A 21,895-nucleotide genomic window follows, 5' to 3' on the forward strand; every position below is an offset into this window, starting at 1 on the left:
CCTCCCAGCACTGCGATGAGGAATAAGAAAAATATAAAACGAAAGAAAAAATTGAATACTCCAAAGCCTTCCGTTTTTGCTCTGTTTAGTGAGGCGAGGAGGGGGCTTTCAGTTATATCCCCCCCTCTCTCTCTCTCTGCAACTGGTCAGTCTTCTTTTATCTTCTGTCCTCCTCAAAGCAAGACGCTACCTTCCCTTCAGATGAGCGGTAACCCTTTGCCAACACAGCTGTTGGACATGGCACTCAGGCTGGCTGCATGGTTGGGTGCTGCTACGCAGAGATACAGAGTGTGGAGCCGAAACACACCTCTGGCTGGCGTAGAGCGAGCGCAACTCAAACTGCGCTCGCTCTCCTCCCCCTCCTTCCAAGAGAGCGAGAGAAAGAGAGAGCGATGTGGAGGTGGGTCCTTCTGTAGGGTTGTGAATTAGAGATATGGTACAGTGAAGCCAGGCTGCTGCAACAATTGTCAAGAAAATTGTTTCCAATACAGAAAGCAATGGCTCCCTCTGTTGTTGCTCTGTTTTAATTGGAGATTAGACTCGGCAGCATCTGAGGGAGACAGCGGAACGAGCTGAAAGAACAGTGCCACACTGCGAAACGATACCCCATTACAAGTAAAACACCTGCATTTCAAAGTACATTAGGACTGCTAATGATGCTTTTTACAAAAAAGTAAAAATCTAAAGTTCTGCAAAGCCGAAAGTCACAACTTAAAACTGTATTAAACTCTATTTTGGCATTAAGACTAGTTTACTGTATCTAAAATAATAGCAAGCATGTATATATATATATATATATATATATATATATATATATATATATATATACACACATATAGATAGATAGATAGATAGATAGATAGATAGATAGATAGATAGATAGATAGATAGATAGATAGATAGAAGGAAAATGTGAAAAAGAGAGAGCTCCATTTTCTTTGACTTAAAACAGGAATGTGTCAAGAGTTAAAGTGGGATTCAGTGGGGGGGGGGGGGGGGGGTCTTAATGTACAGACTGTGATCAGCTGACCTCTTGCTCTTTACAAATTTACACACCTGACTCAACCAGGTGTCAGCAGATGTTTCATGAGTTGTCCTGGCTGATTTCCATCCTCTGCACTGAGGGTACACTGTTTATACTAACTAGACAGTCACTGTGCACCAGTCCCACACTTGTTCTTTACTTTAAATCCATCACAGTACAGCAATCTAACCTGTTAATCCTGCACTAATCAGCAGAGGATTTTCATGCTTTTAATGATTTTGATCCATAACACAGTCAACCTCAGCTTGTTTAGCCATTTCACACAATATGAAAACAGATTATCTCACATGTAAACTTTAAATTTCCAGTTTGTCAAATCTCACTGAGCAGTCCTTACCTTTGCATCTAACCTCTCTTCTTCCTCTCCCCATCTTTCTCCATCTCTGAGTGAAGTTGGCTCTTTCTTTTCTCTCCCTGTGAAATACAGCAGCTGGACGTTAAGCTAGCAACAAACTGCACACAAACAGTTCGCGTGTTTGTTGATGTTTGTTGAGTTGAAAGAAACGTAGCGTTTGAAATGACCTGCCACTTAAAAAACGTCGCTCCAAACAACAGTTCTGACAGACAAAATAAACAAAACAAAAACCTTGCTTCCTTCATGCTCGCTACTTTTCATAGGGCTATCTACATGCTGAAGTACCAAAACTACCAAAACTTGTGGATACGTGCAGTCCTTGTGATCGTGGTGTTGTGAAAAGAAAGTACAGATTTTTTTTATGTAGTGACTAAAGTAGTTATTTTAGCACACATTAAGCTGGGCAAACACTGCGATTTTTTTCAGTCGCGTTATTGCTTCTGCTCAAACTGTACGATTGACTCGCAGGGGTTAGAAGTTCGTAGGTCACGATGCAGGGTCTCAACTGAAACAAATTGTACGCGAAAACAAAACAATTTACAGTTTCAATTCATTGTTTTTCACTATCATTTTTTTCTCAGTTTCAATACAAGATTTTTCAGTACATTTATTTCAGTTACAATATTTTTTCTCGGTTTCATTTCAAGGTGGCATCGTTCTGATCCCATAGAGCGACAGATTTTCTGTTATAACCTTCATTTTTATGGACGCACGGTGTGAGCACTCGGGTCGCATCAGAGCATCGGGCCGTATAGTGTGAGACCCTGCATCGTTACCTACCAATTTCTAACCCCTGCGAGTCAATCGTACAGTTTGAGCAGAAGCTGAATAACGCGACTGAAAAAAATCGCACAGTGTTTGCCCAGCTTTACTCTGTGAATGTATTGCCTGACTTTTCTGTTGTTAGCTGAAGTGGCAACTTGTGCTCTTCTACGCATGTTGGTTGTAACGAGTGGTTATGACTAATGGCATCAACAAGGCATTTTCATAAGTGAGCTAGTGGATATTCTCTGTTAACACTATGACAATAGAGATTAAACAATAGAGATCATTTCTGAAATACTCAGACCAAGCTGTCTGCCACCAGCAACCATGCCACAATCAAAGTTACAAAATTACCTCTCCTACTTATTCTAATGCTCATCAGTTTGAACTTCAGCAGGCTGTCCTGACCCTGTCTACATGCTTAAGTTTGTGTCATCTGATTGCATTAAGCAGTTAAGCAGTTAACCAGGCGTACCTAATAAAGTGAGAGGTGAGTGTATATTTGACAGTGTGTTCTGTGTTCCTGTGCTTGTACATTCACCCCCATAAAAGCTCAGTAAAGGCCCAAATAAAATGCTAATGGAAATTCTTTGCTTACACACAGTAGGCTGCAGCTTTTTTTCAATTATTGGGTTATCTACTGTATTCGATGTGTGTTCACTTTTTATATTACAGCTCAATTATTTACATAAGAAATATGCACGCAATCAGCCTGTGAAATAGAATTTACACTTATTTACACTCATCAGTATATAAAAAAGTTACAGTTTGCTTGAAGTCTTTATATACACTCAGCTTATTGTACTAAATATGAGTGGTAGAACTGGGAATTTTGAGTATTAGTTACATATATGTTAGGATTACTGTTGCAGTGTGAAACTAAGTTTTTCTAATTGTGAAAATATAACTTACATAGGTTTGTTGTTATGATTTTGTAGTTTTTCTTCTTCTTTTTCTTAAATTCATTTACTCTTTCCATCGCTGACTTGTGTTAATTCAATAGACAAACAGGTATGATTCTGTACCTTCTCTTTGGTGCAGAAAGTGTGTTATTTACAGTTTCATTCCGTGGGAAATATGAAGCAGTAGATTATGTGAGAGACCTCTAGTGGTAGTTTGTATAGGTGCATGTATGATTCGCCTAACAACACAGAAAATGGAGCTTTCTAACATGTGGGGGTTTTTTTGTTTTTTGTTTTTTTGACACTGATAGTTTTGTCACATCTAACATGTGGTTTTAATTCAAAACAAGCATTTTTTTTTACTTTATTTTATTTTTTTTATTCTTTGTGCCTGAACTAAATATGTAATAAAATCAAACAGAAAGGCATCCCGCTTATGTGGCGTGTTGCCACAGAAACCTGCCAGCTTGTGAATGAAGCTGCCTACAGGTAAAGTTTATGGGAATGTGTGCTTGAAAAAGGGTATCCAACAACTCCTGTAGTTCGTATTACTGCATCAGCATGATTCTTACGGTGCCTCGTCACTTGTCCATGTGGGTCAAAGACTGTATTTAAATGATGGATGTAGCCACAGAGCTATCACCCACTTGTGTTGTGCTAAACATTTTGAATCCTTAACATTAGTGCCAAAAAGTTCATTTTTTTCTTCCATAGCCAGCCTCAATAGCCCGACATTGAACTGTCAGAGCCCCCACTCTTGATCACCGTACAACAAATATTATACTAAACGCCATACAGCACCTCCTTCAGGAGGTGGGCCCATATCATCTCTTTGGTCTCCATCGGCCCAGCCACCAGGCATGTTCCCTCAACTTCCCTCCCCAGGCTTGCCTCCAGGGTGCATCCCTGGTAACGATATCCCAGGCAGGGTGGAAGTGTCCTTTGATATCTTCTCTCTCAGAGGGATTAAATGTTCCAGGCATGTCTTAGTGTGAGGAGCCCCCGGCGCAGATGCAGGATATGTTGGAGAGATTACATCTTGCGGTTGGCCTGGTGATGGATGGATGTTTGGAGCCAGATTTGGAAGACAGTATGGATAAAATACATAAAATACACCATTATCAGAGAACTTACTTACTGTAGGAAGCTGCAATAAGGAACTGTGGATTACTGCTAATTTCATAAAAAAAAAATTGTTTTCAGTTCTTGTTGCAACTAGTTATTATGTTTAGGGAGCATTTTTTTTTCCACATAAGACCAGGTCGGTTTGTATAACTTTTTTCCTTTGATAAATGAAGTAATTATTTAAAAATTGTATCTTGAATTTACTTAGGTTATCTTTGTGTAATATTTAAATATGAAACATGTAAGTGTGACAAATATCCCAAAAAGACAAAAAGAAAGAAAGACTGAAACTTCATGATGGCAGTAACAGGATCCACAATATTTTCCATGTATCTGTGAGACATAAAATTCCACTAAAGTAATCTTTTAGCATTGTGTCGTGCATTATGATGAGAGATTAGAGCACCAGTCTCATGATTTTTCTTCTCTGTCTTTTGTGTGTTCTTCTGATATGTTGTTGGTGTGGACTGTGTGGATTTGCTGTTTAGCTGTAGCATATTAAAATAAAATACACAATATAACAAAACATTATCTGCAGCAAACCTCGATTGTGATTAGGAGAGCAGACCATGATGCACAAAACAAAGAATAATACAGTTTGGTGAGTTACCAGTTGTTAGAATTGTAGCCATGACAGCAATAGCTGTATTGGCAGTACTTGATTTTGAAGGCTCCAGGGCTCCCCTCTGTGGCAACTGAAAGTACTGCAGGTCAGCAACGAACAGTGGCCACAAACTTGACTTTTCGTTTCATATCATTACTTATTGTAGCTAGGATTAAATAATATCACAGCAAAACCTGTCAACTGCAATGATAACCACAGACATTAGTGTGGAGGTCGCAGCATTAATGTGCAGTTCTTACGCTCATGTTAACAGTAGCTCACATGCTTAATTTAGAAAAAAAAACAAAACACTGAGCTGAATAAAACCATAATAATTCAAGAATCCGGAAAGATCCACCTTTAAGTCTCTGTGTCTTCTCTTTTTGTCATTACAGAGCTGTTGAATCAAAGAAGTTTATATGTAAGATCATTTTCTTTTAGGCCAGTTTACCTCTTTTACTTATCGTGCAATGTTTTTTTCTGTCAATGGAAACTTAAAGTTTCCATTAGGCATCTGCTTACTCTAATGCCACTGATGTATGCGTTTACCTACTGTTTTCTCTGCACTGTGGATTATGCTTTAATGCTTTTATCCTCTCCCTCCCTGCACTTTTCTGCAGTATCAGTGGCGCCAGCAATGTGTGGTCCAGAGTTGTGGTGGCTACTGGATCTGCTCAGTGTTTATTGTCTGTTGTTTTTACAGTGCTCAGTTTTCCTCACTCTGCAGTCTGTTGAGGTAAATTGCTGCCAGAGGTTTTTTTTTCCTTTCTTTTTGGTAAGTGCTTCCTAAATGGGAAATGTTGGGTTGTCTATGTGAAACTTTAAGGTCTCTGTTGAAGTCAAATAATCAAAATGTATGGCACTTCAGAATGTTTTTAACCCAAACTGACCAGATGTTATTTATAATATAAGAGAATATAAAATGAATTTCACTTCAGTGCTTAATGTGATGTGTTCATCTTTTCAATTCTCACTAGAAAGGCACAAAGGAAACACTAAGATATACAAAGCAGCTCAGCTACTGAGAGCCTTGGTCTGACTGTGGCCACATTAAAGCAGCAGTCCCCAACCTTTTTTGCGCCACGGACCGGTTTATGTCCAACAATATTTTCACGCACCAGCTTTTACGGTATTGCCGATAAATACAACAAAATAAAACCAGTACCAGTACCAAAAAAAGAAGATTTATTCTAGCGCTGTCAGTGTTAATCTCGTTAAAATGATGTTAACGCCATAACCACATTAACGCTGCAAATCTCCGTTAGCAAGTTAGCGCAGATCGCCCCGTGCGTGGGGGGTGTAAACTGAGACCTTTTGCACATACAATAATAACAAACCATGGTTTAGTCCAAATCTGGGGAAGCAGTGCCAGACCAAGGAGGAGGCCTACAGCAGCGGGAACCGGGCCCTGTACAAGCAGGCCACAAACAAGCTGAGCAAGGAGATCAGGGTCGCTAAGAGGAGTTACAATGAGAAGTTAAAAAAAAACTACTTCTCAGCCAATGACCCTGCTTCAGTTTGGAGAGACCTGCAGCACATTCTAGTAACAGGAGTCCATCCCCCCTCTGTGAAGAGGATCCTCAATTGACTGACGACCTTAACACCTTCTACTGCAGATGTGAAAGACAACTATTCACACGTCCCTTATGCTCACCCTCACATCCACACAAAAAGAATCAGCAGCCCTCACTCCCTCCCCTCTGACCCCCTGCTTACATTAAAGATCTGTGAAGAGGATGTTTGTCTGCTCTGTCAGAGACGGAACACCGGGGTTCCAGGACAGTTTGCCCCCCTTGTATCTGAGACTCTGTGCTGACCTATTGCCCCCTCCCCCCATCATCTCCACCATCATCCTGCCGCCATGATGTCTGTTGTCATTAAGTCCTTTGAAAGACTAGTGTTAACCATACTTGCCAACCTCAGAATTAGTGAGACATTCAAAAGGGCTGTTGTGGGGGGGGTAAATACATTTTACAGTGTTTATTTATCGCATAAAACGTTAAATGTCACCGTTGTAAACAACGTCCCGAGGGATTAATAAAGTTAAATTAATTTAATATAATCGAATAACTTTAATCTCAGCCAAACCGAGTTACTCACGAACAAATAAAACACTGAAAAAGCCAAACAATAACATTTTTAAGTTGTCAAAGTGACTTATATATCATGTTTAACCCGAGTAGCGAAAGACCGCGGGGGTTTGAAAACGATGTGTCGGGAGTTTGGTGTTCTCGCCGGCTCAGATATTTGAAGTTTACACAGCTACATTCTCACCTGAAAATATGTTAAAAGTTTATTTTGCGACCCTGAAAGAATAATAAGAGGAATATTAAAACTAAGTAGCTGCCGCCATTGTTGGAAACTGGAATTGGCAGGGCCGCGCTATGAATTCTGCGATATGGCTTTTCAATTTTGTTGTCCGGGTGGAAAATCGGGAGAAATTCGGGAGAATGGTGGCTCCGGGAGATTATCGGGAGGGGCACTGAAATCGGCAGGGAGGCATGTATGGTGTTAACACTCCTGAAAGACATCAAAGAAATCCTGCTCGAACCCCTGCAGTTTGCCTACTGGCCAAACAGGTGAACCAAGGATGCAGTCTTTGGAGGCCTTTGGAGCGTGATGTCACGGGAGGGGGCGTGGTCAGGATTTTTGGTTGAGGCGCCATATTTCTGGGTCAAAAAAAGCGCTAGCGAAAGAGGAGCGAAAGCACACGGAGAACATTAGCTATGGTTCGTACTTGCTGTGTAATCGGTTGTAACGTTAGTTCGCGCGACCGGCAAAGGAACAAGCCTGAAAACGGTTTATCTTTTCATTCTTTCCCCACCTGGAAGCAACATGAGGGAGCTCATGTTGCTGATGTAACCAAACCTGGATAGCAGCTGTGAGAAGACCTGATATCAAGTTCTCTTCCATCTCCAAACATCTGTTGGTGTGCTCCAGACATTTTCAGTCCGGTAAGTTCTAAATATGTACAAATCAAGCTTTATAGCCTATTAGTTTTAATGTTGATGCGCTCAGAGGGCAAACATCCTACTGAGTAAATTCGCAGACATACTTTCTATGTATAGATACGCTAATATTATTTTTGCGTAATTGTAGGTAAACCAGCCTATGTAATGGATGAGACAAATCCTGACTGGGTTCCAACGCTCCATATGGGGCACTCCGAAATCCTAACATCTAATTCTGACCGTCACAGACAGCGAACGCAACAAAGAGCGGCAGTCGGAGGTAAAGAACACCACCACCCCATCCTAAAATTAAAAAAAGTGCTCTCACTGTCCGGCAATCATCACATAGCGTTTTAATTAATCATGCGCCCTTATTTGGAATACTGCTGAACATTTCCCTTTTGTGTGTGTACTCTTTGTAGCTGACAGGCTTTCATAAAGGAGTAGTAGAGTGTGAAGGTGAGGCCTGTGCAGCAGTTACACATGAAGAGCAGCTCAAGTTGGACAGACAGAAGACCAACACCATAGTCACCTTGCCAAGGAGGCTGTGGGCCAGAGTTGTGTTGGACAAGTGGAGGCCGAGTTAGCAACTGCAAATGTAGAAAATCTTGATCTGACAGTAAGACACACAGAGGCTACAAGACAGACGAAGGATTGTGTGTGCTGTGAACAGAGCAGAGCAGAAGTAAACCGGCTGTTGGAGGAGAACAGGAAGCTTCAATCACAACTGAAAAAGACAGAGCTGAATGAACATTTTTTAAAGGATGACACGGAAAAAGTAAGATATTACACTGGACTACCTTGTTTTGCAATTTTACTGGCCGTGTTTGACAATGTAAAAGCTTTCCTGCCAGCGTCACAGAAACTGTCGCATTTCCAAATGCTATTACTCACACTCATGCGTCTCAGACTTGATCTTCCTGTCCAGCATCTTTGTGATCTATTCAATGTTTCCCACAAAACTCTGTCTTCTGTCTTTACCGATACCATTGATGTTTTGTATGCCCGCTTAGGAGCCTTGGTGCACTGGCCAGAGAGGCACTGTTTACAGGCCACAATGCCCCCTCAATTTATTGAAATTTTTGGAAAACGGGTAGCCATCATTGTAGATTGTTTTGAAATTTGTACAGAAAGACCATCAAATTTAAAGGCACATGCACAAACATACTCTCAGTATAAGGGTACACACACCATGAAATACCTCGTTGGGATTACACCTCTTGGTGCAATTTCATTCATTTCCAAGGGGTGGGGTGGGAGTGCATCAGACAGACATATCACAGAGAACTGTGGTATTCTTCAAAGGCTGTTACCAGGGGATGTAGTTTTGGCTGACAGAGGCTTTGCCATCAGAAATCCTGTGGGAATGATGTGTGCAGAGGTTAAGATCCCTGCATATACAAAGGGCTTCTGTCAACTCGATGCCAGGGACATAGAAGATAAGAGAGCCATTGCCCACCTAAGAATTCATGTTGAGCGAGTAATAGGTACTTTGCGCAATAAGTTCAAAATGCTGCATACCACCATGCCAATCCGTCTACTTCTTCCATGTGAGGGTGAAGATGTGACCCTTCTTGATAAAATAGTGAAGGTTTGCTGCGTTTTGGTGAACATGTGTCCCAGTGTGGTGGTAAAACCAGGGACAACTGAAACTTGCTCTTGTTAAAAATTCGTAAACGTGTGCTGTATGTATTGTGATCATTTCTCTTAAGACATAGTAATTTCAAGACAGTTGGTAGTGCGTTATGTTATAAAAACGTTGTCATTACATTAATGTATTTGTAAACTGTAACTGACACTTATTCGTCACTGTAACTACTTTGATCGCCTTTGACATTGTTGTAATAAAAGTAATGAAAGGCAAGAAAAAAATCTTTTGTTTCTTTATTTACATTTTGTAAAGTGGTATTTTGTTAGTACAAAAGTAGTGAAAGCAAATTGTGAACATGTCTACGCACATCAGGCATAAAAGTAGACCCCAGAAAGAAAGAATTAGATATTCAGAGCTGCACTACGCATAGAGAAAAATATTCGAAGTTCAGGAAGGCACTTTTTTTTTTTTTGATTAACTCCTGTGCTTTCTTCAATCGTGGTTCACAGAAGTCTACATCAGGGAAGATGCTAACCACAGCCATGTCTCTTTGGGTCCATACAATGAGGTCACAGTGCTTGGCGCTGGTCACGAAGATTTGTGTTTGCACTTGACAGTAGTAAGAGTGCGTCCTCTTTAAAAGTGAAGTCCATTTGCAGCTAACTCCAGGCAGAAGTCTTTATCCTGCGCATCCACTGCTTGCTTAATGCTGTCCGTTCTGTATTTAAAAGCACCCTTTCCCACAACATTCACGCATAGTGAGTCCATCAGGAGATGCTCCAAGTTCAGGAAAACGTGTGTTCACAATAAAACCGCACAAACGAACCTGCAGATAGTGGTGAAGTGCTGCAATTTTTTCAGTGTAGGCCTTTCGTGCGTCCTCCTCATGTTCCAGTCCCCATCTTGTTTGCACAATACACATAGACTTTTCAGGGTAGCACACACGATTAACCACGCTTTGGGCGGGAGTTTCTAAACTTGTGGCAAATACAGCGTGCCTCACCGAAGCTGTGATTCTCCCGGCACGCCATCGGAACCAATCAGGGCTCTTGTGCTGAAGTCTTGTGTGTCCTTCAATAGCTTCTGCCTGCTCTCCAGTAACTGTTGCAGCATTTTTATACCTTACACAGTGCAGCTGTAGATCAGAAAGGCCAAGGTCAATCGATCAATCGCATTCAACTAGACTCAAGCTGACTTACCTTTGTTTGAAAAACGACGTACTCACAGTTTGACTGCTGCTTTTCTACCTCTACAGTAATCACTGCACCTCAGAAGAACCATCTGTGAAACTCCTAAAGTTTGTGGATGACACCACTATCATTGGTCTGATCCAAAATGAGGATAAATCCGTGCATAGTTAGGGAAGCAGATAAACTGGTCCACTGGTGCAGTTAGAACCACCTGAAGTTGAACCCGCTCAAAACTGTGGAGATGACGGTGGACTTTTGAAGAACCCAAAAAACCTTCCCACCTTTTGCCATCCTCAACAATACAGTAGTTACTGTGGATCACTTCAGATTCCTAGGATCTACCACTTCACGTGATCTAAAGTGCTCCTCACATATAGAATTTGTCTGGAAAAAGTTGTGGCAAGTCAGAAACTTAACCCTGTCATAGGGTCATCTTCTTCACTGCCTTCATCCAGACAGTCCTGTGCAGATCTATCGCTGTCTGGTTCGGCTCAGCCACGAAGCAGGACAGCGCCAGAGTGCAACAGACAATCAGTCTGGAGACAGGATCATCGCTGTGGATTTTCCCTCCAGAAGGACAGAAAACATCTCTGCAGACCCCTCACATAATTTTGATGAGCCCACGTAAATTGTAGCCTCGGTTTCCTGTTCTTAGCGGACAGGTATGGCAGAAGTTGTGGTCTTCTGCTGCTGTAGCCCATCTGCTTATAGGCTCGACAAATGTTGTGTTCAGATACGCTCTTTTGTATACTTTGCTTGTAACAAGTGGATATTTGAGTTATTGTTGCCTTCCAACAATGACACATTGCTGCTGGCCATCTTGCTGTTTTTATTTTTCTAGCTTATGGCAAAACCCTTAACTTCAACCCAGGATCTGACTGAAGGCCTAAGCACTAAATCTTTTAAGGCAGCAAATGGTGCTGTCTCAGTAGTATTTGAGTGTGAATTCATAAGGGCTCAGAATGATATGAATCTCGACAACCCCAATAGTTTCTTGATACTTGCAGTTGGATTGGAAGTTAAGATTGTTTACTTTCTTTATGGTGAAAGAATTTAATTGTTCCATTTGAAACCTTGCCTTGCTTACGTGGATAGCAAATAAATGTCAAACATCAATGACGAGCCAATGAAGAAAAAAGGTAAACAAACTCAAAATGTAATGAAGGGCACGCTACAGTCATCTGTAATCTCTTTGTTGGTTTTAAATATCTACCTGGATGTGAGCTTGTTTACATCGTAATTTTCCACAGTTTTTTCTAAGACATCTACTCACTCCTGTATGGCATAACATGTGGGCAAGGACTTTAGGCAAAATTTGCAGAAACACTCATTCAACCCTCAGCCTTCATGGACTGAGAAGACTCAAAGGCCAATTATACCTGCACGCTGCTTGTCTGGGTGGCGACACCTATCATTTGTAAAAGAATACTTCAGCAAATTCTCACGTCCTCAGTTCTCAAATGGTGATGGGCTGTAGTGACATGATTGTTTGTGAGTGGTAGAACCAATGCAGTAACCGTAAAAAGCCCCTGAGTCAAAGTCTGTAAGTGTGGAGATTGAATCAAGCCTCTGTATGACCTGGAAGAACCAAAGCCATCACTAAGGTCGGACCTAATTAAATGTTTCCATGAAGGCTGGTACCCATCCCAGGTGAAGCCAGTGAATGTGATGTTATAGCCTGTACAGCTCAAAGTTCCAACACTGGCTCGTACAGACCATCGAGAAGACTCCATTAAGACTCCATTAAGCTCCAATTTCAATTTTGTCACTATTCCCTTCAAGGTACTTTTTATGAGCAGTGCTGCGCCACTTCCAGCAACCTTGCTACTTCCATTTTTTTTTCTATGGATGTTCTGTACTGACCAACTGCATGTTCACATTTTCAGTGCACATTGTATCATATCCATCAAAACAGTGGGCCTCAAACCTGGATCTGAGCGAGGAAGGTGGTTCTGTGATGAATGTGCACAACTGTACAATGGGAAAGTGCCACAGTTCAGATCTTTTGTCCCAAATTTTCTCTCTCGGACCTTTCATAATGTTACAGTCTAGAGATATTTTCCAGGTCTAGTTTTATCTCTTGATGCAATGCCCTCAAAATTCCACTCATCCACTGAGGACTGTCTGTCTCTTGAAGGCACAGCTTATCACCAGTGATGATCCTCAACATGAAGATTGAGCTTGACACCTATTTTGCTCACTGCGCAAATTTGAGGTCCATGAAAAAGTCAAAAATGCAATGATACTAAAGACTTTGACAGTGATTTAAAAATTTCAGATGTCATCTTCCAAGGCTTATATTGATGCAGCACTGTTGGATCCAGGCATGTCTTGTCACAGCCTAATCTGGTGAACCAGTCTCTCCCTCTGCCAATCACTTCCAGAGGACCACTTAGCTTTTCTGTCTTGATTTACCATAGTTGATTTTATCATATTGCAGTGAGCTTAGTCTATTGCACTTCAGATTTTCTGGACTGAGTTCCTCCATCCTTCATCAGAGCAGTGCAACATGCCCTGTCAGCATTTTCATCTAATCTTACCAGGGAAGTGCACTTCCATATACCATCCCTGAAGCCAGGACTTTTTAGTAGATTAGCAGGACACTAATCAGAAAGTTGGTGGCTTGATCCCTGGCTGCTCAAATCTGCATGCCAACTAGTGAACCTTGATGCATTCATTGGAGTGTGAATATTACGTAGAAAGCACTTGCGTGCTTGCGCGAATCGATGAATGAGGATTTTAGTATGTAGTGCTTTGAGTGTTCGGAGTAGAAAAGCACTTTATAAGAATGAGACTGCACCTCTTCCACCTAGTCTGTTTATAGATCCTCATCCGAGACATGCCAACGTCAGTCAGAGCTCATGGCCAGCCAATGTACACAGTTTGTCTCAGTCCGAGCTAGTTTCTACTTCCCTTTCTTCCAGACATTGCATTGCCAGTTTCCTGGAGACATGAGACTGTCTTGTTGTTAAAATTCCAAACCAGATCATCTACCAGCCTGGCAATTTTCTTTACCAGAATGGTTCGTTTCAGTTCCTCTTTCCGCTAAGACTAAAATCAAGTGTATTCTTCTTTTGACCAGCTTCCACAGGTCAAAGCCCAAGAACTCTTTAACGAGGCAGTCTGAGAATCAATTTCTGCTTTGATTTTAATGGGGCTGTGCAGCTAGTCCCACTAGAGAAGGATAGGTAGCACATTTGAGCAGTGGTTAGCGCACTGTCGCCTCACAGAAACAAGGTTCTCTGCTTGAACGTTATGGTCAGCCGTGCACTCTGCATGTTCTCCATGTGGTTCATTGGGTTTCCATTTGCAGTCCAGAGACAGCTTTGTTAAGGTTAAGTAGCATCTCCAAATTATCTGTCGCTCAATAAAATAACGGAGTGGTTACAGCTGTTTAAAGCATTTCAATAATCCTCTTGATGCCTTCACAAGGATTTATCCAAATAGTTGTTCTGATCTTGTTCTCGCATTTGAAGAACACCAGTATAAGACATCCACTGAGTCACAGGACTGCCATCTGACAAGGTTTATTGTGCACATTCAGAGACAATAACATAACCTTTTTGATTTTGGTCCCCACATGACTATATTTTCTGTATCCTGTTACCAAAGTCCATGTCTTTGTTAGGCATTGGTTTTCTGCTTTGTGGTTTCTGTATGGTCCGAGCCACACAGGCTTAATGTCCACTCTGTAATCATCCGGCAACCACTGGTAATGAGGTTAAAAAAAAAAAAAAAAAAATATATATATATATATGCGCGCTTTGACATCGATTGCTGAAGCCTCATTCACATAGGCCTAGGGATCAGTCAGTGATCCACTGGCAACCCCAGGTTGTTTAGGAAAAGTATGTATCCCACAACCAGCTGGTGAGTGGTTGCTGGCAGTCGCCACTGTGTCGGTGACGATTTGTCTGCACCAATTGGGCAATCACAAGAACGTTGTGGATGCAGCACTCTTTGAAACAGATTTCACATAGCATCACCCACAAACCTCTATGAACAACTTGCCAATCCTATGGGAACTACAAAGGAGTCATCCAGGCTCTCTAGGCCTAGGTGACTAAAGTCTAACTGCAGAGGAGTGCTATGGCATTAAATACAGAATATTTAACCTGTCGCTGACTTTAATAAAACCTCTTTATTATGCTTGTGAAAGTCTGGTTGCCAGACAAAACTTACAAAAGTTATCATTCTGTTTCTACCACACATTTATACATTTCTGTGCAATTTAGTTTACATGGAAAAAAAAAAATCCTGTCAAGTAAAAGAGGAAGAAAAAAAAAAGAAAAAAAAAAGATCTGGGTCTGAAGATCAGGAGCGAACAACACAAATACCTGATCTGGCAGGAGGGGCAAACTTTTTCAACTTATATACACAACAGCTTAAGTCACAAAAAACACATTACATATGATGAGTCAGACAAAACCAACCGTTTGCCACTTGAACTCTCCAAGTCAGTTTGTTGCCCAGTTGTTATGTGGGAAGACATTTACAGGTGTTTGTTTTTGTCCAGCGTACAATATTTCAGTTCCTAACACAAAACAGGTGAAAAGTCATAAACTATCAAAGGCAAAACGCTATGTCTTTTCTGTAACGGTTCAACTAGAGCTGGAACTGATGACATTTGTGCACTGAGGTTCGCAGAAAGAGCCAAAGCGCCCATATACATCTTTGGCTCGAACAGCAAAGTGATACGTGGAGCCAGACTGGAACTGGGTCAGCGTACAGGCCATAGGCAGTGGAAGGGCCTTCACCTCCCCAATTTTCTTCCAGTGCTGCTGAGATGCATTGCTGTTAGAGTTATCTTGATGAAAGGCATAAAGGTGATAGCTTTCTACAGCTGCGCAGGTCCGATCAACTTCTCCAACACACCAGGAGAGCACTATACCAGTCTGACTCTGCACCAGCTTTAGCTGAGGTTGTTGAGGAGGTGAGGTCCGTTCAGCCTCTGGGGGTAAGCGTGATGGTGCGGGTGCAGGAGGGAGCGGTGGAAGCGCCATGCTGGAGCCTCGAGTTGGTGTAGTAGTAGTGGTTACACTGCGGGATTTTAATGGAGTATCCTGCAAAAAAAGAAATCTGGTGTCACAGCTTGTTCTTTCCTTTTAGTTGTGGCAAAAGGATCATTCGTGCTTGGATAACTCCCAAAACAGCTAACAGCTGTAGTTTTCAACAGAGAAAAATCTAATAATAGCTTTAGAAACCAACCATCAGCAAATCATGTTAAAATAACAATTCACCAAGACTTAAACATTGAAGTTACAGAACAGAAAAGTAGTGAAGTGCCTGTGTGAGAAATATTTAGAATCCAGTTCTAAAAGCTCACCACCACTGGGGGGCGGTGATGTACTGTCAACTGAGGATTGCCAGAACTGTTCTGATTGCTTAGAGGGGATGCTCTTGCTCCTGTATCTGAAAACAAAAACAAAAGCAAACAAAACAAGAAACTCAGATTATATGTATAAGTTAGAATTAAAGCACAGGATACATATGCATAGGCATCTGCCTAAATTACTAGATACTTTATAATTTGCCAGAGTGATAAAATTTGTTTAGTGTAATTTGGTGCTCTTACTGTTGTGGATGCTGATGACTGGGTTAGTGCGTGGGCTCGGTGAGGGAGTTGTAACAGTAGCATTCTTCACTCCAGTCACTGAAAACCATAAAACATAACATAATTAGCCTTAATAACATATATTAGGGGAAGTAAAAACAAAACAAAAAGTTCGCCAACTCTAACCTTGGACATCATCATCGTCCTCGGTGAGGTCAATTACGGAGCCTTTGGGTCGTGCCGCTGGTGCAGCTGCTTTAGATGCAGCGGTTACTGTAACTTGGTTGTCTGAGAAATACAAAACAATCTAAATTTAGTACCAAGTTAAGGAAAATGAAATGTCAGCAGCACCTCCGTGCTCTTCAGTCATCCTCACCTGTCTTTGATGTCAAAGACATCCCCTGTGGAGGTCCCGGAGCAGTGGATCCGGTTGCTGCTGGCCCAGATGTTGTAGGTGAAGAGACTGAAGACATGGCCCCGACTACAGAGACAGACTGAGCTGGTGTCCTGGCCGTGGTCACAGATACCCCAGCATGGGGTGTAGTTATTCCACTTACACCGCCTTGATACACAGCACGAGCAAGAGAGATCTGGCCAGAGGACATCTGGGCACTGGAGCCATGGAGGGCTGGGACAGTGGCCACGGCTGGTGCCGAGGCTGTGGCTGTGGTCGTGACAGGTGCAGGCTTGAGTATAAACGTGGCGGTAGAAGCAGTGGTTTTGGACTTGTTCAGTGAGCTGGCTGCAGACAAAGACGAGACGGGGATGTTGACCAGTGTCCCTGCCTGGCCGTTCACTGATAAAGGCAACTGGATGAGAAGCGGCTGGCCTGTAGCCATCATGCTACTCCCAGAGGCAGTCTTCAAGAGGAGGGTGCCCGTTTGACTCTGGGTGGTACTGCCAGTGGCCAAGGTGGAGGTGGGATTAGAGTTGGAAGTGATCAGCTGGAGGATAGGGGTCTGCTGAACCATGGCAGTTGAAGTGGAGGTGGGAGTTGGAGCTGAAGCTGCAGCAGGGGCTGAAGCTGCGGCAGGGGTTGCGGTAGGAACTGGAACTACTGGGGGGGGGAAAGAGACTTGTTAGAAGAGACTTGAAAATATCTGCACAGGGTACACTTTTGCTCAAAAGACTGTCAATCATTTGTTAATTGCTAGTAAAGGTGATGGCAGTTAAAAACCCATCCCAGCATGACATGGACAAAAGATTTTGAGACATCTATGCAAAAATACAACATGCAGACAAATTCAATGACACTTTTCCACACTGCTCCTGGAAAACATGAAAGGTAAGATGACCTATTTTCTGTAATTCTGTCATGGTCAATAAACTTCCAATTACAAACATGGCTTCTTAACAGGAATAAACATTAAAGAGCAGCCAGAAGTTTGATACGCTCACTTTCGCGGTGTTTCTGTAACCAACTCAATTAACATTGCTGAAAATTAAAACTAGGCAATATTTTTTTCCTATATATAATTGGCTACATTGTAAACACTTACTAAGAAGTCGACTGTTTTCTTATTTCTGAAGGTTTCGGTGTATTGTGAAAACTAAATAAAAACAAGACTTCTCCAAAAAAAATTGTGAAAACTAATCAAAATAAAATAAAGAGTGTAGGAGAAAGTTTAGTACTTATAATGTTTGGTAAAAATTGTATCCATTTTCAGAAAGTTCAGTGTTTTTTGATTCTAACTGCTGTACTGATTTTCTTAAATCTTGTCTCGGACATAAATAATTATAAAGATCCAAACTAAGTGTAAAACAAATAAATACTAAAACAAACTAACTAGACGGAATTTTAAACAAAAGGTTAAAATGAAAGAAAAATAAAAACTAATTAGAAAATACAGAACTATAATAACTATAACACTTTCCTGAAGAAAAAAACAAAAAATAAAGAATAAAAAAAGAGGCTTTGACTCTGCTGTTTACAAAAGTCTCACCACTATTTGCAGCACATGCAGCAGAGTATGCATCAGAACTGAGCAAACTATGGTGCAAAGTTGAGCCATGTCTTCAAAATAACACAACAGTTAGGTTTGTGAAGTAAACTATCAGATCTGCCATAAAGAAATCTGCCAAATCAAACATGCAGGGATCTCTGCTGTGGAAACCGCTCATAAATAACGAAGCAGACAAAAGCAACTTTCTGTTGCTAGAAAGTAAATAGATAAGGACAAGTCTAATGTGCCATTTGTTTAACTGTGTAAGTATGCATTAGGGATATAGTATACTTTGTCTATTATTTGAAGATCACTCTAAACTGTTCTGAAATGACTGCATTGTTGTGTCAAATCCTAGCTTTATCTGTCACAGCTTGCACTGGATCCCATTTTCATTTATTGTTTAGCCAATACACCAATACCTGAATTTGTACTACCTAAAACCTGGGAATAGGTCCCAAATATCCAACACTGGTCAGGCTTCAAGTACACACAAAGAACGAACAACATGCAAACCCACATGAAGAAAAAAGCTAAAGTTTCAAAACTCCCACAAGAAGCCATTAATTCTGTCAAAGAACAAACAAACAAAACGTACACAACATTTACCATAAAAAAAATTAAAGACAGATCTTTGTTACTCACCTGCTGTGCTGGATGAAGAAACAGTTGTGGATGTCTGCTTTACCTCCATGGAAGTCCAGCCTGGCCTGTTTAGAAAGATTGCTGATACTTAGAGTTGTTGACACTTGAAGTTGCTTATGTCCTTTACAGGATGAAGAGTGAATGAGGTAAGGTGTTGACATTTAGATTTATTCCATGTAACACAGTCATCTTTGTGGTAGGAACGAGAATCAAACTTAAAGCGTGTGTCCGAGTTTTCACAAAATCATTCATCGGTATTTAACTGCAGTTCGCTCTCTTCAAGCATGGTGCCAACTTCACAAAGTCTGTCAGCAGAGATTAATATCCTTTTCAACATGATAATTTTTAAGAACACCTACAAAGATCTAAGTGACTGGAGGGTGATATTTTGACAAAATGTTTATATATGTTCTACCACGAATAATGACAATTGTCCCAGTATGCTTCAGTTCCTGTGGCGTTCAAGCGTCAAAACGACATGCCAGTTCTTTCCTCGTACTCTCGAAAAAACTCCGGCCTTCTCTTTACTCGCAGTATTTCATTGATAACGTCTCGAATTTCTCTCCACTTCTCACAAGACAGCACAGGAAATCGACGCTCAATGTACATCCTCATTGCCCTCCTCAAGTTTACGGGCAAGGCCTCTTTGCCCAATAATCCAACGTAGTTGACCTTTGCGACCCAGTCACAGTAGACATCGTATGGCACTAAGTAGCGGAAAATGTACGAGGCGTAGCGGTCAGGTCTTGGGTTCCCTGAGCTTCTCTTGCAGTTGTGGTAGAGCACGTTTTCCAAGTGCGAGGGAATCGTGCGGAGTTTAATGTCTGCTCTGCATTTCCCTTCATTGTACTCTGCCAGCTTTCTCGCCATGGCAACATGGCGGGACATATCTGCTTCCTCTTCCTCCTCCATTTCCTCGTCTTCTTCCTCCATCTTGACAGACAGTGCCGGAGTCTTATCAACAGAGGGCACCAATCCCTCTCTGGGCACCTCAGGCTGCGGCTCTATTGTCTGTCGACGGAGCACGCTGTTGGGAGGAGAGGTGCAGTTTTAACTACACTCTGCACTGCCTGAAGAAACGCTCAGGCTTCATATTGTAGAACGTCACAAGACTCAGGACCTGGACCCATGTGGGGTTACTTTGCAGGTGCAAAACACACACTGGGGCATGTGTTTGTTTATTCCAAACAAGTCTTTAGAAATATTTGGAGCGAAATTAAGACTTTCAAAAAGATGGTCCTGACAAACCGAACAAGGGACATGGATTCTTGTTTCCAAAAAAGTATGGATTTAGAGGACGTAAAGATTGATATTCTGTCCATTTGTTTGTAATCTAGTGATTACACTTAGCAACCCGGGACAATGTCAACTATTCACAGTGTAACGGTTTCGTGTGTAGTAAGTACTTGCTTTAGTCCGGTATTGTCACGTTCATACAAAAGCAAAATTATATTCACACAAAATATCATCCTGCACAAACTGCTGTATGATTCAAAGATTACATGTTTAAATACACTGATGCTGTCAGTTTTGAAACCTCAAAATCAGACTGACAAGTGGACTGTCAAAAGGTGTTAACTTCCACTGAAGGGACTAAAATGTCTTTTAAAAAAGCCATGGAGATTTGTCTCTCAAATACATGACTTAACATACAAAGCATAGCTGACAGGGATCTAGACTGAAAATGAGTCCTGAACACTTACCGCTGAGCTTGAGGGTTATTCGTAACCGCTGCCGTTTTGGCAGCAGTAGCAGCAGCAACAGCAGCAAGTGCCTGTAGAAAACAAATAAGAAGTTTCAACATTTTTCATCACCTGCATGCCAAATGGAAACATTTTAACAAGTTACAAAAAAAACATCTTACCTCCTGTTTCCTTTTATTCTCCGATACCTGATTAGCCTCTCCAAACTTTTTTGATAGTCGGGCAATCTTGGCCTGAAGAGAAACACCAAGTAGACTTTAGATACTTGTCAAATGGAAGCAGAGCATCTTCCAATGCCCAACATGTTCTCCTTATGGGACAAATTTAATTTAACATAAAAAGTTAACCTGCACTCACTTGGAGTGTGTTAATGGCAGCTTGGTGTTTAGTGGCGCAGTCAATTTTGTCTACTCTGTCCTTCAGCTCTTGGAAATGTTTGTCGAAAATGGTGAGCTCCAACACCTTCAATCGCTCCTCCACTAACTGCTGCACAATCTGCGAAGAAGAATGAGGTGAAAGGGATGAAATGTTAGGAAAATTGGTGAAGAGAAACTTATATTTATCCAAGCTCAGCTATATCAGTCAAAATTATTATAATTAAGGCCACAGAGCACTGTGAAAAAAATGAAGTCGGCATCAATTATGCTGTATGTGTGAATGGATTTAATGCAACCAGTGTTTAAAAGCTATTAGAGTAAAAGCATATCTGAATACTCGAATACAAACCTTCCCGAGTTTATGATGACTGCCAGCTTTTGTAGTAATTTTAAGTTCCAGTTGGGCCTCCAACTCCTCACGGTCCATCTTGGGCCTCTTACCCTCTATTTTTACAGTTTGCCCATCTTTTTCAGAGCCCTCCGATAAAGTGCGTTTCAGTCCCGAGGTTGAGCTCCTCTCCTCTTTCACTGCTTAGCAAACAAAGACAAACACCAAAATATTTAAACTTAACACAGAACCAGTAACAGTTACTTTCAATAAGAACATTTGTTGGGTCTCCCTTTCAGTGACCCGGGGCCCTCAAAAAGAACTGCATACCTCTGAAGGCTTTATTTTCTGTTTCTATTGATACTGCCATTATGAACGCTGAAGTTATGTAAAAGCTGATCAGAGGTTAGTTAGTAATTGAATCAAAGGCATGTCCTAATATAAACCGAGTCCATATTCATATGGACTTTACCAGTGGTTCCTTACTCTGTGACGCCGTTTTTACAAGCTAGCAATAAGAGCCGTTGTTTACATGGTTAACATTTTTCCAGTGTTTACACCTGGTGTTTTTTTCTTCTTCTGTTTGTTTGACCAATCAGCATATGAACTGAAGTCTAAACGAATCCCTGTAAACTTACAAAGGGTCCTCTTGTGCTGGATGAGTCCCTACCCTCAAGTAAAAACAACACCAAATATAGAGTACTAACTGCAATCTTTTCCTACTCCTGCAGTCACACAGAAAAAAGGCACAACTTCCTCCAACTCCAAGAACTGCGAAAGAGTTCCACGTATCAAACTGCAATATCATCCAGGAAAT

At 41.4% G+C, this 21,895-nt stretch overlaps 3 protein-coding genes across 10 annotated transcripts in view; 1 reads left to right on the top strand and 2 right to left on the bottom strand.

Annotated features, from left to right (window-relative positions):
• The window catches only part of grin2bb (glutamate receptor, ionotropic, N-methyl D-aspartate 2B, genome duplicate b), a 151,338-nt gene extending 150,987 nt beyond the window's left edge, over positions 1 to 351 (bottom strand). For 3 of the 4 annotated variants that reach the window (XM_085277082.1, XM_085277076.1, XM_085277077.1), the window contains exon 1: positions 2 to 351. The gene's annotated coding sequence lies outside the window, so the exon portion shown is untranslated. The remainder of the gene's footprint in view (position 1) is intronic. The other variant, XM_085277079.1, reaches the window with a different exon arrangement.
• LOC146572729 (uncharacterized) lies at positions 238 to 9,413 on the top strand. Its single transcript, XM_085278502.1, has 2 exons — positions 238 to 400; positions 8,242 to 9,413. The coding sequence occupies exons 1-2, from the start codon at positions 238 to 240 to the stop codon at positions 9,411 to 9,413; spliced, it is 1,335 nt and encodes a 444-aa protein (XP_085134628.1).
• A 4,626-nt stretch (positions 9,414 to 14,039) lies between these two features.
• The window catches only part of atf7ip (activating transcription factor 7 interacting protein), a 31,804-nt gene continuing 23,948 nt past the window's right edge, over positions 14,040 to 21,895 (bottom strand). For 3 of the 5 annotated variants that reach the window (XM_085277087.1, XM_085277083.1, XM_085277084.1), the window contains 10 exons: positions 21,100 to 21,281; positions 20,731 to 20,868; positions 20,535 to 20,606; positions 20,374 to 20,444; positions 18,671 to 18,735; positions 16,459 to 17,139; positions 16,269 to 16,370; positions 16,104 to 16,181; positions 15,855 to 15,940; positions 14,040 to 15,591 (listed from right to left, as the gene is read on the bottom strand). In XM_085277087.1, coding sequence (XP_085133213.1) covers positions 15,130 to 15,591; positions 15,855 to 15,940; positions 16,104 to 16,181; positions 16,269 to 16,370; positions 16,459 to 17,139; positions 18,671 to 18,735; positions 20,374 to 20,444; positions 20,535 to 20,606; positions 20,731 to 20,868; positions 21,100 to 21,281 — 1,937 coding nt within the window. In that variant the 3' untranslated portion in view covers positions 14,040 to 15,129. The remainder of the gene's footprint in view (positions 15,592 to 15,854; positions 15,941 to 16,103; positions 16,182 to 16,268; positions 16,371 to 16,458; positions 17,140 to 18,670; positions 18,736 to 20,373; positions 20,445 to 20,534; positions 20,607 to 20,730; positions 20,869 to 21,099; positions 21,282 to 21,895) is intronic. The other 2 variants (XM_085277086.1, XM_085277085.1) reach the window with 2 other exon arrangements.

Source organism: Mchenga conophoros, linkage group LG6, assembly GCF_057382185.1.
Source record: "Mchenga conophoros isolate Kocher_MC1m ecotype Shallow Benthic linkage group LG6, M_conophoros_male_GT1.1, whole genome shotgun sequence".
Classification (NCBI taxonomy): Eukaryota; Metazoa; Chordata; class Actinopteri; order Cichliformes; family Cichlidae; genus Mchenga; species Mchenga conophoros.

Excerpts from the sequence above, each read along its gene's own strand:
- LOC146572729 (XM_085278502.1), top strand. The coding sequence starts at position 238 with ATGGCACTCAGGCTGGCTGCATGGTTGGGTGCTGCTACGCAGAGATAC. Across the intron at positions 401-8,241 it reads AAAGAGAGAGCGATGTGGAG|CTCAAGTTGGACAGACAGAA; the intron begins GTGGGTCCTTCT and ends CATGAAGAGCAG.